At 35.7% G+C, this 19,332-nt stretch overlaps 1 protein-coding gene across 1 annotated transcript in view; it reads left to right on the forward strand.

Annotated features, from left to right (window-relative positions):
* The first annotated feature begins 619 nt into the window (after positions 1–619).
* Positions 620–19,332, forward strand: part of LOC149071132 (ankyrin repeat domain-containing protein SOWAHC-like) — a 132,682-nt gene continuing 113,969 nt past the window's right edge. Inside the window, exons 1-3 of the mRNA XM_089248109.1 lie at positions 620–773; positions 4,791–4,852; positions 15,500–15,928. Coding sequence (XP_089104235.1) covers positions 650–773; positions 4,791–4,852; positions 15,500–15,928 — 615 coding nt within the window. The 5' untranslated portion in view covers positions 620–649. The remainder of the gene's footprint in view (positions 774–4,790; positions 4,853–15,499; positions 15,929–19,332) is intronic.

Here is a 19,332-nt window from a genome sequence, read left to right on the forward strand (position 1 = left end):
TCCCCCAAGAGGGGCCCAATGTTCCTCAATACGCAGCTAAAATGCGTGATTCTCGATCAAAAATCGAAATTCAATTTTACTCCTCCAAATTTTGCTGAGAAGTGAAAAAGTACACCTTCACAAATTTCAGTCAATTTTTTTCTAGAGTAATTTTCCTGTTTTTCACAAAAAATCCCTCTTTACAAAATTACTCTTAAAAATTATTATTTTTTTCGGATAACACTGGACAATCGCACCTGCCGCCACCCCCCCCCCCCGCCCTTGGAAGGTGCCGGCTCTGTCGCCAGTCGCCTTGTGACGTCACAATGAATGTCATTCCGAGTTATTAAAAATAATTTTTCGACGCGTATTTTGAAATGTGCTGTTCAGAAAATAATAATTGTTTATATATATTAAAAAAGCCTTGTTTTTTTTAGTATAATAAATGAATATTAATCATTCAATGGTGGTAGAGAAACACTTGATTATCGAAAAATAAACATAATAAACAAAAAGTCAATTGTCGTCTGCTCTTTCTTTTCCAAGTCGTCTGCTTTTTTTCCTCCTCCTCCTCCTGCCGCTATAGAAACCTGTTGATGCCGGAACCGGAAGTTTAGCTGAAAGAGGGGGAAAGGAAAGGAGAGAGAGAGAAAAGAGGTAAACAAAAAAGATGGCGGACGACGACGAGCCAAGTGCGGCAGATCTCCGCGATTTCATTGCCGAAAGAGGCGGGAAAGTCTCGAACCACGAGCTTGTGAAGCATTTCAAGAAATTCCTCAACTCCGAGAGACAAGGCAAGTCCTTTTAAAAATCATTTCAAATCCCTCATTTTGTGTGTGGGAAGTATAATCCCCATTCTCTTAGTAACTGTCTCCGCTTTAATGACTCTCTCTATGCCGCCTAACTGTATCCAAGTTAATTATGATTCGATAGCGCCTCGGGCTTGCTATTCGACTCGCTAACCCAGATTGCATATAATCCTTGTTACCTAGTTCTTGAAACCGACTCCTTTTAAGTATGTTGCTTTTTATTACCGTGGCATGCTTTTATTTGAAACCAGAGGGCTCTCAGAATCAACATTGACTGACAGTTTAAGGTTTTTTTTTTTTCTTTTCATCAATATTTTAAACATTGCACTATCCTTTAACTGTCTTTACTTTTTCGGCTGGATATTTCTTTGCACAGGGCCGTCTTGATGCATGGGGGCCAGTGGCGTATTTACAAGGGGGTGCTTAGCTGGCTATAGTCCAATCTGAGGAATGAGTGGCCAAAAAAATTAGAGAAATGGGAGAAGAGTGGCGAAATTTGTATAACCCTCAATAAATCCACCTCTGCACAGTCAGCTAGCGATTTGGCCAATAATGGGTGACCGTAAAAATGAGCTAGAGAGCTTGCAAGCACATGAGTGAGCAAAAGAGTAACTTAGAGCGTGAGCAAGCATGTGAATGACAAAAAAAAAGACCTACGAAGTGAGTAATCTAGAGCGTTTGCAAGCATGTGATTGACCAAAAGAATGACCTAGAGAGTGTGAAAACCTATGAATGACCAAAAGAGTGATCTTGAGTATGTGCAAGCTTGTTTACGACCGAAAAAGTGTCATTGTGCTTGTCATTCTTTTGGTCATTCACATGCTTGCATGCACTTTAGGTCCTAAAGCAAGTGTCATGTAAATGATCAAAAGAATGTCCCATAAAGTAAGGAACCATGTCAGTGAGCAACCAAAGGAGGGACCAAGAATGTGTCTAAGCATGTGAGCAATCAAAACTGTATGCAGGCACATGAGTAACCTAAAGATTGATCTGGGAGTGAGAGACCAGGTCCCAAAGCAGAATATGTCGAAATCTGTGAGGTACGTCACATAATAATCAGTGCTACTGCAGAACAATCTGGAGGAACTTTCAGAAAACACTATTATGGGGATTTTTACCACAGAACAATTCTAGAAAGCCGAGGGTTCGTTGCAGAACAATACAAAACATTCTGCTTTGGGATTCAGGTCAATGAGCAACCAAAAAAAGTGCAGTGTGTGCAAGCATATGAACAATAGAAACAGTATGCAAACATGTGAGCCAACAGAACAGTGTGCAAGCTAGTGAGAGATTAAAACTGTGCAAGCATGTGAATGACCAGAAGAGTGAAGAATTGGTTCAGTGAGTAACCAAAAGTATGACTTGAAAAGTGTTAGTATAGGAGTGAAAAAAAATTGTGTGTGAACATACGAGTGACCAAAAGTAGCCTAGAACATGTGTGAACATCCAAGCTATAAAAATGTTGTGCAAGCATGTGAGCCATGCAAGATTGTGAGCGATCAAAACATTGTGCAAGCACATGAGCCATCAGAACAGTGTACCAGCTTATGAGTGATCAAAATAGTGTGCAAGCATGTGAATGACCAAAAGAGTGAACTGGAGAGTGAGGGATCATTTCAGTGTGCAATCAAAAATGTTGACTTGGAGATTTTTAGCATATGAATGACAAAAAGTAGCCTAGAGCGTGTGCAAGCATGTGAGTTACCGAAACAGTATGCAAGTTTGTGAGCGATCAAAAGAGTGACTTAGAGTATGACAAAATCAGTGAAACACCAAAATAGTGACCTAGAGAGTGTCTAGAACTTAGTCATAGTGCAAGTAATTTGAGGAATTACTGGTAAAAAAATTGTACTAGGATGGGAGAAGGGTGTCGAAATTAGTGTAGCCCACAGGCGGTGAAACTATGAATCTGTCTGATAGGTAGTGTCATCTTAAAGACATCAGATGCCTGCATCAGAGAGATTTTTTGAAACCCCCTACCTGGCTAGAAACATCTGCCTACCAGTTTGCATGCTTATTTTAGAAAATTGTGAACGGATCTCATTGTGATGACCCTGTGTAAGCCCATTCCTTAAGATGACACTGATCGTTGGTGCTGGAATCGGAGGGGGGGGGGGAATGTTGAGGCTATTTTAGCCCATTCACAGATCTAGAGAAGCATGATCATGTCCTCTCCCCCACATTCTTCAGCAGGTGGGCACATTCTCCGCTGTGATCATTGGTGGGCTCCCTCTGTAGAGACTTCATGTTGTGAAAAAAGAGTTAGAAATCATTCAGACCCCCCCTAGACTGGAGCCCTATCAGCCCCCCCCCTCCCTGTGAGGGCCATGGGGACAATTCCCCCCTTCCCCTAAAGCCTTATAATGTTAGAAAAGTTTGTCTGTTTATTAAAATACAGGATGATACAACAAATCTACACAAAAAGTCACCCCTATGCTTCATCAACACATCACCTTTTATCTGTACCTGTTTCAATGTTTCAACCCTGCCCGTGTAATTAATGGCTATACAATAAAATGCACCTCACCCACCTGTGTATGTGCTTATCTAATATATATAGGCTACACAGGATGACAAACCACTTCCAACCCCCCCCCCCCCCCTCTTTAACTTGAGTTACTTTTTATCCCCAAAGCAGAATGTTTTGCATTGTTCTACAATGAGCCCACGACTGACTGCAAATGTTCTGTGGTAAAAATTAATATATTAATTAAAGCCCATACTAGTGTTTTCTATACCTTTCTTAAAATTCTGCCAGACTGTTCTGCGACATACATCACAGATTTCAGCATCTGTGCTGTTTTATGCTTTGCTGTTTTTTTGGCTGGATCTTTTCCGCATTTCTACATAGGATCATCTTGATGCATTGGGAACCCAACTGGGCATGGCCCTAAGTCCTTAAGTGAATTGGGGGTTTCATGATAAACATATCTGGTACTATGATTTCCGATAGTAATTCTATGAATTGGTAAGAGTTATTTTCAGTTATGTATGGGACCACTAGAACCTTTTTTTTCTATGAAGCCATGATGTCTTCTCATGTTGCTACCATAGGTGCCTGAACTTGAGGGCTCATCCTGTTTTAGCCCAGGTGCAGATCCAGAGAGAATTACAGATTATTGTACTTTAAAGAGTCCATAATATGTGAAAAAATTTGTGTCTTAAAATGTGGGATGATACAGTGAACTTACACTAAGCAATGGTCCTGGATATCTTTGCCTGTTTTAAACCCCCCCCCCCTTTCTCCTCCAGTTATTAATGATTAAGCAGTGAAATGCACCACAAGAAGACAGGTGCTTTCTTTATATGTTGGTGTCTCTAGTTATATATTATATATATATACCTATACACCAGGCCCAGTGTGTATATATATACACACAATGTATGATGCTACAGTGTGTATATAATAAAGTAGTATAAAATCCACATATTGAACCTGACCAAAAAATCAAAAAATTTATTTTTGTGAATAATTTTATGAGTTTTCTGACAAAAGTTAAATTGCACTTTTGATTAAGAAGGCAACACTGAAAACAATTTAAATTAAAAAAAAGCCTAGGAGTGGGGGGACACCCCCTTCAGCTATTACATCCATACTTGTTAGATTATTTATTTTATTTCGCTGACGTTGTGTGGAAAATATGCTTCTAGCTTGGTATTTATGTGAACAATTACTATATTCATTGGATCCCATTTATAATTGTCCCTATTAAAAAAATTCTCCTGCTTAGTACAAGTTATTTTCAGGGTCCAAACCTTTACTGATACCCATTGAGATTGACGGTTTAAAGCATTTTCCAGCTTACAATGTTTTTCATGATAATTTTTTTTAAAACATTATAAATGAGAGATCCACTGTCATATTATTTGACTCGGTGTGTCTCGTTTAAATATTGCATGTTTAAATATTCTACCATAGTAAATTAAAAAAATAAATTATGCATGTGTTTTATGAGCTAGTATACACGTTCATGCTATAATTTTGTTATTCATTTTATTTAGCGGAAACTCGAGCAAAATTCAAGGACCTTGTAAATGAAGTTGCAACAATCAAACAAGAGAATGTAAGTTTTGTTTCATGTATTTTTCATTTTTGATCCAATTCAATGTTGAAAACCATCTACTGGGTAGTATATATTCTATCCACCACCTTGAATTTGTGACGTCATCAGAATGTGAGTGTTCAGGCTCGTAACTAGGGGAGGGGGGGGGGGTAACCGAGCCATGGGAACCTCTAAACCCTCCTTTTTCCGAGCATAACCTTTTTGGAGACCAAAAAAAGTCTGCCCCAGGGCCCCCAGAAGGCACTCTATGGTACTGTGAGTGTTCATGCAGTATTTACCGGTGGCATCTTTCTTATGGGCATCTTTTTCTCAGCCACCTCGTTGGGCATTTTGCCTGTTGTGGCATTGTATTTGTATCGATTGAGAGTCGGGTAAATAATTTTCCCTGTAATATTTACACTCTCAGCTGGCATAGATCATAGACTGAGATAGACTTTAAAATCTGGGGAGGAGGGATGATGAGATGATTCCAATTCATATATACATTAGATCAGTGGGCTTTACTTTTGAAGCTGGGGGGCAATGCCCCCATGTCTCTGCACATGGCATAGATATATATATATATATATATATATATATAGCAAAAAGGGAAATCCATGACCTTTATGCATGGTGTTCATATTGTGTCTACCAAGTTCAGATAAAAACAAGAAAGCACACATAGCCAATTCAGGGGTCTGTCCAGACATTTTGTAGGGTCCTGTTTTTGTGAAAAGGGTTATTAATTTTGTGAAAAATTAGTAATTTTGTAAGAAGTGAAATAATTTAATCTATCGCAAAAGAAATGAAATTCCAAATTTATGATTTCATTAATTTTTATTTTATGAATGGTCCATTTTTCGGGGACAAATTTTGTGAAGGGTCCGGACCCAAATTTTGTCTGGACAGACCCCTGCAATTGATACAATGCTAGTATCAATTAGGCAATACAAATACTACATGGGAATCATAATTAATGTTATCATTCGGGTATTGTTATCATTTTTGAAAAGTACTGACAGACATATATCATAGCATGGGGGAGACTTTGTTTATAGTGATCATAATTTGCTTTATATTATCAATTTCTTTTTCATCTGGAGTTTTTTTTGTTGAGAATTTAGAAAAGGTTATTAATTTTTCACCAATTTCTAAACTATCATTCTGGTTAATCTCAATCTCTTTAGTGGCACTATGACTATGAATTGTGACAAACTGATTGGGAATCACATACATATTATAGTAACACTTCGGCTTACGAGTATCAAATGTCTCACAAGAGGAGCAACAAATTTAAACTATTTAGTTTTGACTTGACAAGCGAGCAGGGTCACACATATGAGTAATATGTATACCAATGCCCCCCCCCCCCCCCCACACACACACACACTAGGTAAAAACTAGTCTAAGAGGCTTTGTGTATTTGCATCGTCTGTAGAATTTCACGTTATCACAGCTGAAACACTTATTGTGGTTCTCTAACTGTGCAAGCCTGTCTTGATCAGTTCAAAAGTTGGGTCTGGGCATTTTTTGAAGCACCTTTTATTATTTTGTTTCATAGAAGACCAAATTAAAAAAAAGTGTTATATGCATATCCTTATTAATAAAACCTTCAATATTTCTATGGTCTCTTGTTTGATTCAGGGACAAAGGCATATTTGTGTGTGTGGGGGGGGGGGGAGCGCAAATTTTAATGCTTTGGGGTGGATAAATTAAATTGGTATGGGAGAAGTTGGGCAAAAATATTTGAATTGCCCACAGGCAGCAAAGGAGTAACTGCTCAGAGCCCATTCCATTGGGGTTGAAAAACGGCATAAAACCAACTTCAGCCAACCACCATTGTGCTTAATCTGGGCTTTCATGATGTCCACACAATGATTCAGGAGAGTTAATAAAGTAAAGTGCCACTGTGGTGGTCGAGTGGTCATAGTGACAGACTTGCATCACAAGGTCCTAGGTTCGAACCCCATAGTGATGGTCAGCTGAAGTTGGTTTTCTGTAGTTCACACACAACTTCGAGGAGCAAATGCGAGCTGATCTCTCCATTAAAAAGTCTTGATACAGAGAACAGCAGGCCTACAAACAGTACAAATATTCAATCATTACACTTCACTTCATTTCTGAAGTATAGATGGCAGCATTGAAAAATCAAACACAACACTAAATACAACACTGTGTGCGAACTCAGACTGTTAGGTACACACAGTCACACTTCCGACACAGCTCACTTGGTAGTGAATAGACCATGGCGATAGACCTGATTTGTTGCTCGGTTTGAAAGTCCTAGTAAAGTACTGAGAGTAGCGCAGTGATAAGTCTACCACCATAAATGTTGCCATCTGGTCCAAGGTTCGAGCCAGGGGAAGAATATTGATAATAAGGTATTTTCCCTAATGAGCTTGACTCGACCACTGATAGATTACACGTTCATTTCCAACCTATTTTGTTAAGAGCAGTGAGTTGCAGTATAGCGATATGGCTTGAGTTGGTGTGTGGTTCTAGTGTGTGGTCATGTGGGCATCATGCTGAACTCTCATCGTGAGAATCTGGGTTTGAACCCTGTTGATGCACAGTGGTGGTCGGCTGAAGTTGGTTTTCTGCTTTTTTCCAACTTTGAGGCATGAATGTTAGCTAGTCCCCCATTTTATAAAGTCTCTCCGCAGAGAGCAGGTAGACCTACAACATGATACTGACATAACATGAAACTTCAAGCATTTGAATTTACCATCTTTGCTTCAAAATATGGAAGTTGCATGGCAGCACCAGCAAGAACAAGAAACTGGCTCAATTCTGACAACATAAATACATTAGGGACCACACATACAACATAGAACACACATTCTAGCATGTACCTTGCAACAATTGCATGCATACGACCCAGGTTTCAATCCGGAGAATTGGTGCAAAGGTACACAATTAGAGCGAGAAAATTAAATTCATGGAGATTTTGAATTTTTAACATAACTAATTTATAAACAATTTTTAACAAAGTTATTCAGATTGCGATTAAAGAATTAACACAAAAATAAAAATGACTTCTCATAATATTATACCAAAGGACCATCTGCTTGTAAATCCAAAGAGACAACATATACGCTACGGATGAAGCGATTATAGGGCAACGACGATACTCAGGTCATTCAGGCTGTGATGTCATCGACCTTGATGAGAGCGGGCAAGGTCACGATCCTGTTACAAGACTTGGCAGGTTTATGAGGCATGGCAGTTTTTGACAGTTTAAACAGTCACATCAAAAACTCCTGTTGAAAAATGTCAGGAACCTCAAATATTGCTTTTCAATATAAAAATTCTCATTGAAAATACACACATTAGCAATGTAATGTTCAAAGTCACTAAAGGATAAATACTTAATATGATTATAAAATAGTTTTCTACTCTTTACAGAATTATTGCGAACTATATATATATATATATATATATATTTTTTTTTTTTTTTCATATAAAATATACAATTTGAATAGAGCATGACGTAAAAACACAAGGAAAAACTATGGAATGATTTGATATTCTTCAATTCAAGATGATTCTCAGCCGCCTTCCAAAATTTCTTCAATGGCTTATATATGTGTATTGATATAAACCATCTGCTGTACTCTCTTCATAACAGAGAGGTGTTTAAAAAGATCTTTTACGCCATATATGTACTGTTGTGATTTCTGTTAATAAATTATCTAGATAATCACTGAAACTTAAAACAATACCCTTATTGTATGCATAACATTAGAATATATCTAGCAATATCAGAATATATACTGAATCGTAGGACTAAAATATCTTTTAATTTGGCAATGCTAATTGCATATGATGCTTGAGAAACTCATTCACAGAGAATTCATAAAACTTATTCATAGCACAAAAATAAGAGTGATTAAGTTTGATTATGATATGGTATATTTACTAGCATTTATAATGCAATGATTTTCCAGTTGAAGCTGTATTTTAAGCGTACAAAACATTGCTTTGGGTATCAAGTCCTGCGAGCTCTGCTTTGATTTGAAATTTGAAATACTCTTTAAAACACCGGTTTACTCTTTGAAATATGGATTTATACAACCTGAGCTAAGAAATTTTTTTATTTAAATGAGTTACATATTGGTGTGTTGACAGATGTTGCATGAGAAGTTTTACTATGGAATAAAATTTTAAAATTAAAATATCAAAATTTTAATATTTATCAAAATATATATTCCATACTCAGTAATTATTTGGGCTGGTCTGATTAACCGGGTCAGTTAATCGATCAGTTAAAAATTTTATTTGAATTAATCAAGTCGATCAATTTCATTAAAATTTTTATTAAAAGTTTGTGAATTTACTAGATTTTTTGAAAAAAACTGATAAGATGTATTATAAGTCATGTTTTATACACAACATTTTTGATAAGTGACCATATTTAAAAATATTTGAATCAATATTTTGATCAAATTAAATTCAACAAAAAACTGATAATTTCAGTTTCAAATTGAGTTTGATGGGAGTTTTAGAACATGACCAAAACTTATTGTCTCCACTATGAACATTAGTGTTTTGTGTTCTTGGAAGCATTAGTTCATCTCACAAGTACCATTCAAAAGAAATTTCTGGGAAAACAAGCTGCAGTATAATCAAAAGTAGTTTCAAAATTGGTGAATAATGACTAAAAATCACCAACTTTTTTTAAATGACAAGGTCAGAGCAAAGAAATTACAGGTTATGGCAATTATGTTCAGCATATTAAATTGCTTGAAGCTGGCAGCCTTAATTTCTTAACCTATTTCTATATTTGCTTACATCTACCAAATAGGTGAGTGAACTCAATGAAATTATAGCATCTATTAACAGTGCCATAACTAGGCAGGTGCAACCGCACAGGGCCCACTTAGAAGGGGGTGGGGCTGAATGGCAGATTCTGGGTGTCAGAAAGGCTTAAATGAAAATTCTTGCACAGGGCTAGTTATGCCACTGTCTATTAATATTATATGGTCACAAAAGTATAGTCGATTAAAATTTGATTAATCTATTAAAAATGTTTAATTAACCAGTTAGAAATTTTTATTGATTCCTAGTCATAGTAATTATGTAATTCAACATATAAAACACTTTAAGCGACATAAAAGTAAGTTTTTTGTTATTTAACATCAGATTAAAATAACTATTTGACAACATCGACAATAAGTTTTTGACTGTTTCAATACTGAGTTATCTTCTAAGGCCAAAAACCTAACCCTGATCTTTTGTCACATGTTTCGAATAAACAGCTCCATTTCGCTGAGTTAATTGAACACAGATAATCAGTAGTTTATATAAAATGGACCGTAAAATTACAGATTATCTGTTCTTGACTACTCTTCCTATTACCAAAAATTTAAAATTTAAATTGTAAAAAAAAGAAGAAAAATCAATATTTTGTTTCAATTATTGTCATAAATTAATGTTTAAAAGTAAAACATTGGAATATGGAAAAAAAAGTAGGTATCTCATCATATTATATACCTACTGTGTTCAAAATATTATCCAAAAGCATTCATTTAGGTTTTTGACAATATTTGGCAGTTTAAGCCAGTTTTTGACAATTTAAACCACTTTTTGACGCTCATGTCAAAAACCCAGGGGGCATCACGAGACTGTGAACCATTAGGCCTGACAATTGGAGCTGGATCAACGATTAGCAACAGGAAATAGGACAGCGTATGACTAGAACCATGGTCACACTCATGAGAAGGCAAAACAATCTAGAATCAGTTGGCCACGTGTGTGCCTAGCACAAGTGAAGTTTGGGTAAATACCATTTCTACGATATTATAATTGCATATTGCCTGACGGATAGGCGGGTGGCTCACCAAGAGCTGATCAACTACGCATTAGAGCAATAGCAGAAGGAAGACAAATGCAAATTTGATCGTTAGATCTGAATAACAAATGTGGCACAATCAAATTCCAAGGATCGACCACATTAAAAAATGCATATTAAATGCAACCAACATAAAAGCAGTATAAATAATGTACGTTTTCAAACAGTGATATTGAGTTTTTAGAAGTTTCACAAAACTAAAATGGCAACAAAAATAATCAAAATGTTGATGTGATCAAGATTGCACATTCCTCAGCCTATGACATAATAATAATAACTGATTGCAACTGTACATGGTAAATAAAGGTATGGAGACAATATTTAACAAATTCTGTTATAAAAATACACAAACACAAATATGTAACATGTACAAAAAAAACAACAAATGACAGAGGTGGATTTGGCGAATTCCAAGTCCCAATTCGAATTCCATAAGTCCCAACTATTGTTACAACTGATTTATTAGAAATTCCACAGAGGAATTGTGTATACAGTGCATGTTCAGTCAAGTAGTAGACTTCCCTGTAAAGCACCACTATGCGGTCATGTGGGCATTGTGATGGGCTTATATCACAAGTCTCCGGTTCGATCCCTGCAGGCTACACAGTGATAGTCACTGAGAGGCATGAATCCAAAGACCATTAAAAAGTCTTGCAACAGAAAGCCAGAAAGCAACAGACCTACAAAATACATTCATTAAATCATTTTAAGCTATACTTCACTTACAATTCTAATTATAGATGGCAACACTGAAATTTACACACGTGACTAGATACATGCACAGGCCGAAAAGCGTGCACACACACAGTTCTTGTACAAATCACTTATATACAAATACAAATACAAATACAACGCCACAACAGGCAAATTGCCCAACGAGGTGGCTGACTTAAGAACATCATGGATCCCCGAGCCCCTACCTACTACTGCTACACCACACATGCACCCCCCCCCCCCCCGGAACCCCCCAACGAATCGGTACATGCGGGAATGTGCGTGTACGTGTAGTGCAACCTGACGTAAAGTTTTTTTGTTTCTGTGTAATGCTTGTTATGTGTAGTGCTGTCATCTGCCCCCAGTTTTACTAACTATGAGTGAAGTGTTATGATTGAATGATTTATCGTTGTAGGACTGTTGCTCTCTGTGGCGAGACTTTTTAACGGGGAGATCGGCTCGCATTTGCGCCTTGAAGTTGGGAACCACAGAAAACCAACTTCAGCCGACCACCACTGTGGGGTTCGAACCCGGATCCTCGCATCACGAGTCCGGCATTATAACCACTCGACCACCACAGCGAACCCTAAAAGATGTAAAACTGTAACCAGGGCCGTCTTAAGAGCATCATGTGCTCCTGGGCCAAGTGATTTTTCTGAGGCCCTACCAGGCATATTCTCAAAAAATTCAACTGCTTCTCATTTTTCTGAGACCCCCGGGCCCATGCGTTAAGACGATACTGACTGTAACTGTAGTCGAGCAATAGACAGCTTTTTTCTCCACCCAACATATCAAAGAAATATATTTTCTAGATATTATGTTGAGGTGAAGAAAAGTTATCTGGTCTCCACCAATACTCGAACCCAGATCCTCTTGCAAACTGGGCAAGCATGCTACTATCTAAACCAGTGTTTCCTAAAGTGGGCAATACTTCCCTGGTGAGGGATAGAAGCTACGAATATAACATAGAATCCTACGGGTTTGCTCAAGTCTGGAGGAAATAAGAGAAAAAAATTTCTGGAGATGGGGGGGTGATGAAAAAAAAGTTTGGAAAACTATGATCTACAGTGTAGATCATATACAGTGTTTCCCAAAGTGGGCAATATCGCCCCCCTGGTGGGCGATAGAATTATCCAAGGGGCGATAGAATCCACTAATTTAACATAGGATCCTATGGGTTTACTTGATTTGGGAGGCGATGAGAGGAAAAAATTTCTAATGAAGGGGGTGATGGAACAAAAAGTTTGGGAGACTATGATCTACATCAATAGAGATGTGGCCCTGCCTTTCTTATTTCCCTCACAGTGGTGTGAGGCCCTGAAGTAGAGCCATTAGTAGCATCTCTCAACTGCAGTAAATGCCCCCCCCCCCAGGTGGGACGGTAGAGAGAGATAGACAGCTTTTTTCTCAAACCAATATATCAAAAAAACATATTTCCTGGATATTATGCTGAGGTGAACTCAGAAAGAAAAGTCATCTAGTCTTTGCTGGAACTTTAACCTAGGCCCTCTTGCAAAATGGATAAGCATGCTATCATCTTCACCACTGGAGAAGTGAAGGCATGACATAAGTTTTTATCCTTCGCCAAACAAAATTTCATCGCTTCCGGCAGGGCTGGAACCAGAGAAGGGCAAACATGGCAACTGGCCTGGCAGCAAACTTTCTGGGGAAAGGAGGAGGGTGCAGCAAATTTTGGGAGAGAACGAAAATACCATTATATAAAATCATCAAATTTTAAAGGACTTGGGTCACAAAATCACACATGTTTGCCCCCCCCCCCCAAATCCTAGTTACAACCCTGGCTTTACGAGTTGTCATGCTAATTTTCAAATCATTCCGATGAGTGGTTCTTATTTTTTATTTTAGTGTTTTGAAATTGCATCTTTAATCATAATCGTTGTATATATAATACAAATACAATGCCACAACAGGCAAAATGCCCAACAAGATGGCTGAGAAAAAGATGCCATAATAAATATGGATGTTATATATTTTATATATATATATAAAAATACAGCAACCCAATTAAAAATGCAATGACAAGCAATATATATACATGATGAAACATTATACAATGCCCATAATAATAGTTATGGTTGTCTTATTCTAAGTATGGATAACTTCTCGATTTACCCCAACATTTTTATCGTATTTCTTTTTAAACGTGTCAATTGTGTTACAATTTACTACCTCCAGAGGTAAGCTATTCTATTTATTAACAACCCTATTGGAGAAAAATTCCCTGCGACACCATAACCTTGCATTGTCCCTTACCAATCGATACTGGTGTCCCCTTGTAAAAGCAGTCGATTGATGGTGTACTAATAATTCATTGTCCATCCCATTGAAAATTTTGAACACTTCAATCATATCTCCCCAACACCTCGTTCATCCAATGTAAACATATTTAAAAAAAAAATGAAGTCTTTCTTCATAACTCAAGCCCTGTGTACCAATAAGCACACACATAGCTCTTCTCTGCACCCTTTCAACCAAGTATATGTCACTCTGTAGGTATGGTCTCCAAAACCTTACAGCATACTCCAGTCCAGGGTGAACTAAGCCTCGGAAAAGCAGAAGAATGATTTTAGGAGAACAGGAAGAGACCTTTTTTGAAAACTAGACCAAGCATTCTATTCAATTTTTTGACCACCGCTGAACAAAATGTTCAGAAAACCATAGCCGCTCATCAGTGAGAATTCCCAAACCGGTGACCCTAGTTGCATCCGGGATAGTGACACCATTCAACTCATAAGAGAACCATGGGTTGTTCGAACCAAAATGAGTGACCATGCACTTGTCAACGCTAAACGTCATGCTCCATTCATTTGCCCATGCTGCAATCCTGTTTAAGTTGGTCTGGAGCAACTCCCCTATCGCTTTGATTCCCGATTACCCCCATTAGCTTCCATCATCTTTGAATTTGCTAGCAATCCCATCGATACCCTGATCGAGTTTATCGATAATGTATGTGTTTACATCATTTGGGCTCCTTTAGACTTTCAAGTCTATTTTTGCCAATGCGTTCAAGCCCCAATACTTTCTTCATGTCAGCCCCTCCACTTTGTTTAGGTACCCTTAAGGTATCCGACAATGTTGAAAACGTCATTTTGGAAGAAAATATGGATTTTAATTTTTTATAAAAGCCCTATTTGTTGTGGTTCCAAAACTGGCCTTGTTTTGTTTATATGATGCTTAGAATCAAAGTTACATTCACTTTAGTGTTGCGTTTTTACGTACAAGTAATACGTGAATAAAGACTTTAAACGTGTTTTACGAAGAATGCTATTTTTGACATTTTACTTGACTTTGTGACATGATTTGTAAAAATTGATGCCTTGCATCCTTACGAAATTTTAATGTGATATTTTGCTATATATTGTTGAGGTTATGAACCGAAATATAAGGTCTATCACATATATTTTTTGAATTACAGTGTTTTATAGACAAAATATAGGATGAAATTTCAAAAAATTCACACGTACTTAAACATATTTTAGTGTAACTTATGAACATATCATGCAATCCTTTAAATTTTGGTTCATAACCTGCAACATTACTAGCTAAATGCACTGTGAAAATCACAAAGCATTTCATTAATAAAATTTTTTGCAATCATGTTTCGAATATCACATGAATTTTGCCTAAAATTTGACATAAAAGCGACTTTTTCATAGAAAATATAATAGATAGACCAAAATTTGTCACTGTTTTCACCATTTCGAGACACTTTCTATCAAAAAATGTATTTAAAGTTCACTCCAGAACCATTTTAAAGAAAAGTGACAAGAAAGGTAGTCGGATACCTTAAAGAAATATAAAACAGAAATCTCTGAAAAAATTCAGCACTAAGAAATTCAGTTGCTTTTTAATGTATAAGCCACTAATTACACAGTTTTATGAAATTTAGACCATATTTTTGATTGTCGCTAAACGAATTAATGTATTTATAACTTCAGTTGTATCATTGAGAAATAGATTTTATTTCTCAATCATTATCATTCATATCACTAGGCTATACATACATCGTGCAAAGAAAAAAAAATTGCATCTATGGTGGTTTTTATAAAATTTTAATTTTCATTGATTTTTGTCCATTTCAGGGAGTGAAATATTTGTTGCTCAAAAGCAGTGCCAACAGTTCTTCCGTATCTGATATCAGTAGCAGTCAAAGTGGTAGTTCAGCTTCGATTTCCAGTGAAGCCAGCAGCACCCACAGCGAGAGAAATGGAAAAGATAATGCAGCAGTTGTCAATGGAAGTGCCAAGAATAGTGAAAAAGTGCCTAAAATTGTTTGTAGTCTGTCCAGTCCATGTATCACTAGTGCCACATCAGACTTTATTACACCTCACAAGGTGTCATTGCAAAAGAATGGCTCACCTGTGTCTGGTCCATGGAGTCCTGACCTACCACCTGGCCATACACCGCAACCTCCTCCACGCCGTAAGAACTCTGCAAGAGGCAAAGAAAACAGGGGCACTAGTAAATTTGAAGAGAATATGAATACTCTAAGTGAAGAGAAAGAAAACCTGGTAAGTGTATGTGTGTTCTATCAGTTTTTGCTTTCATAGATTTCAGGTGCAAAAAGCTTCAATGAATATGCAATGTGTTTTTGATTACTTCAAATTTAATTTCCATGGTAAAAATTTTAATCAAAATATTATTTTCTATTTTTCTTACAAAGATAATTATGACACTACATGTTATTGATATTATTGCCATTACTTGCCCTGCATAGGAATTTTCAGTTTTCATGAAAAAACATGTTTAATCAAATAAAAAAGAAAGAAAGATTAATTAGCCAAACAAAACCATGTCAATAACTCCATTATTTAATTGAAATTTCTGTGCATTTTTATTCAAAATAAATGGTTAGGTATTTTTGTTTAACTTTTTAAGGGACATTCATGAGATATCTCATCTTCATAAATGTCTTTTATTTTATCACTGACATATACTATCACTGTCCAGATATTTCGTAAAGTTGATTTCTCAATTGAAAACTTTTCCCTATACCCCTTAGCCCACCTTGGTCCTTGCCTAGAAAGTTCATGCTAATAAGACCCAGCCTTTGATGCCTGTTATAATTGTGTCTGAAAGAATCTAGTATCATTTGTTTGATAACAAAAAATAAATAATAAAATGATAGACAAATAAACAATTTTTTTTGGCAAAGGGGAAAAAAATCACTTTGCATCCTAGAGATGTGATCCTAAGACAGTTTCAGTTGGTTCAATAAAGTCTTATGAAGAGTTTAGAAACATTTGGAGATTATAAAAATTCTTTCAAAATGAGGTAAAATTTTAGAAATAAGAGCAAAGCAAAAAATAAAATCAAAGTTGATTAGCAAAGAAAACTATTCTCTCTCATGATCACCTTCATTCTAAGATACAGAACTGTTATTTTCTCCAATGAACATTCTCTCAAATTCTGCATCAATCCTATTTCTTTGCAAGGTGTCCATTTCTAAAGTTGTTTTACACTGGTTTTATTTCTTTACCTAGAAAGAATAATATAGTGAGCTACAACATTTATAATGTTTCACTTCTTTCTATTGACAATAAATTCATTTCTGCTGGATGTTTAAGGTACCAAAATTTTTGCTGTTTCGGAAGATAATTTTTGTCGAACTCATTTCAATGCAATATTCCTTCCAACTATGTGACACACATATATTTTCTGCAGGCTGTAACATGGTTATTCAAGAAAGTTCTATTTTTCTCAATGTTTGGGAAGTTTAGAAAAAAGTACCTCTAATGGCATATCTTCCATAGAATAATAAGTGGTAAATGAATTCTGATTCATGCTTATCTTAAATTCAAATCATAGAAAATTTAAGATCCAAAATATCTTAAGCATGGTGGATAGATTTTTATTATCATAGATTTTATTTCTTTTATGCAGCTTCAAGTGTGATTTTCTCTTCATTTTTGAGGAGTGAATTTAATGGAAGATTTTGCATGCTTGTGTCGATTTCAGAAAGAATGCTTCGACAATCACATACTGATTGTTAGATTTTAATACATTTCACAATGAGAACCATCAAATCATGAATGTTTTAGACATTGAGAAAAAATATATCTTGATCTAGAATGCAAGAATTAATTACAATCGTGAATAGCCCCCTGACAGTGATGCCCAAGTCCAGTTCGGGCAAACAGAAAAATTTTATATCTGCGATTTGATGATTATATTTGTGACAAAAAAATTAGTGTTTTCATTTGTATAAAAACACGAATTGAGTTTGTTTATCTTTTTTTTATTGATATTGTGCACAACGGCAAACAAAGAAAAAAATATTTCTATTTTTGGTTGAATTTTTTCTGAAATTACATTGTCAAACAGATAATTATAATCAGTGTGCCCATTGAGAACAGTTCCTATGAGAATAAAAATGGAATTGTCCTATGGCAGTGGCAATGTTCAACTTATTTTCTCATGAATATTCTTCAGAATGTTCTCTGAAAAATTTTTCGTGAGAATTTTACATCTCTATCATCCAAAGGAAAAATCAACCTCAAAGAAAACAGATTGTGTATACAGGCTCTAAAATTGTACATATTTCATGCTTTTAGCAACAGTAATTACTCCAATTATTTGATCTAAAAATGTCTATTAGAAATACCCTGACCCCTTCATTTGATATGCTCATCATTTTTTTTTTCAATATACGTATTCACAAACCTCTTCTCAAACTGATTTGAGTTGTAATCAGATCAGTTGTTTCAATCAATAACAACTGTTTCAATTAATAGCAATACTCTCAATTGGATGCCATCTGTATTGATTATGCTAAAGCATTCAATAAAATTCATCATGCTATTTTATTAGAAATATTAAGATAATTTAGTTTCAATTGTGACCTTGTAGATTGGTTCAGTAGCTATCTCCAGGGCAGAATTTGTTATGTATTGTATTGTTTCACATTAATTAAAAGTGTTAATGTAGTATATGGTGTCCTTCAGGGATCGATTCTAGGACTGTTATGTTATTTAAGCTTTGTCAACGATCTTGCTGAAATCTTTGAAAAGTGTCTGATATTCGTCAATGATTTAAAAATCTTCAGAATTATTGATATTACCAAATCGTGCAATAGACTACATGATATAAATCTTCTTTCTACATGGTGAGATCAGAATAATTTGTACTAGAATATTGATAAATGTTTTGTATCACTTATACTCACAAAGTTTCACCCATAACTCATTCATGCCATGTAAATAATATTACTTTGTCAAGGACGGATTAGATGACCGATCTTGGTATCCTACATTTTTCACATTTTACTTTCTCAAAACACATTAATGATATTGTTTTTTGATTCTTCCAAAAAACTTACCTACATTATGAGAATCACCAAAGATTTTCTAACTGTGCGGTTTAAAACTTTCTTATTCGATCTAAACTCAAATATGCTTGCATTATTTGGAACCCTGTTTATGATTACCAAAAAAAAAAATTATTGGACTATGCTCAATATAGATTTCTTAAACATTTGTTTTTGAAAAGTTTGATATTAATCATGATGTTCTTACTAGTATGTACTTAATGTTGTTAGTCTAAATCAGTGGTTCCCAACGTTTTTTCCTTCCAGCATCCCCAATGCAATGCGACTCACCTTTCTGCACTTCCTTGGATAATATGTTTTTATCTGTTAGAAAATTCAGTTTTTTTTATATGAATTCTTCTACTTATTGTTTGTCTTTCCGGCTATGGCTAATATTTAATTTGGCTTCATTTTTTTAATTAATTCAAAAATTAAACTAAAAACCATACTATTTTTGACATTTTTTTAAGATTTGGAAAAAAATATTCACTGAATAGTTCTTGACTTATTGATTCAAGCTGCAACAACTATAAATTAACTTTTCTTTGACACTTATAATTAAGTTTTTTTATGTTTTTTCTGAAATCTAAGCACAGCATACTAATACCA

This window comes from Pholcus phalangioides, unplaced genomic scaffold (genome assembly GCF_987345545.1).
Source record: "Pholcus phalangioides strain wild (caught in Gottingen) unplaced genomic scaffold, Ppha-v1.0 ptg000019l_1, whole genome shotgun sequence".
Taxonomy (NCBI): Eukaryota; Metazoa; Arthropoda; class Arachnida; order Araneae; family Pholcidae; genus Pholcus; species Pholcus phalangioides.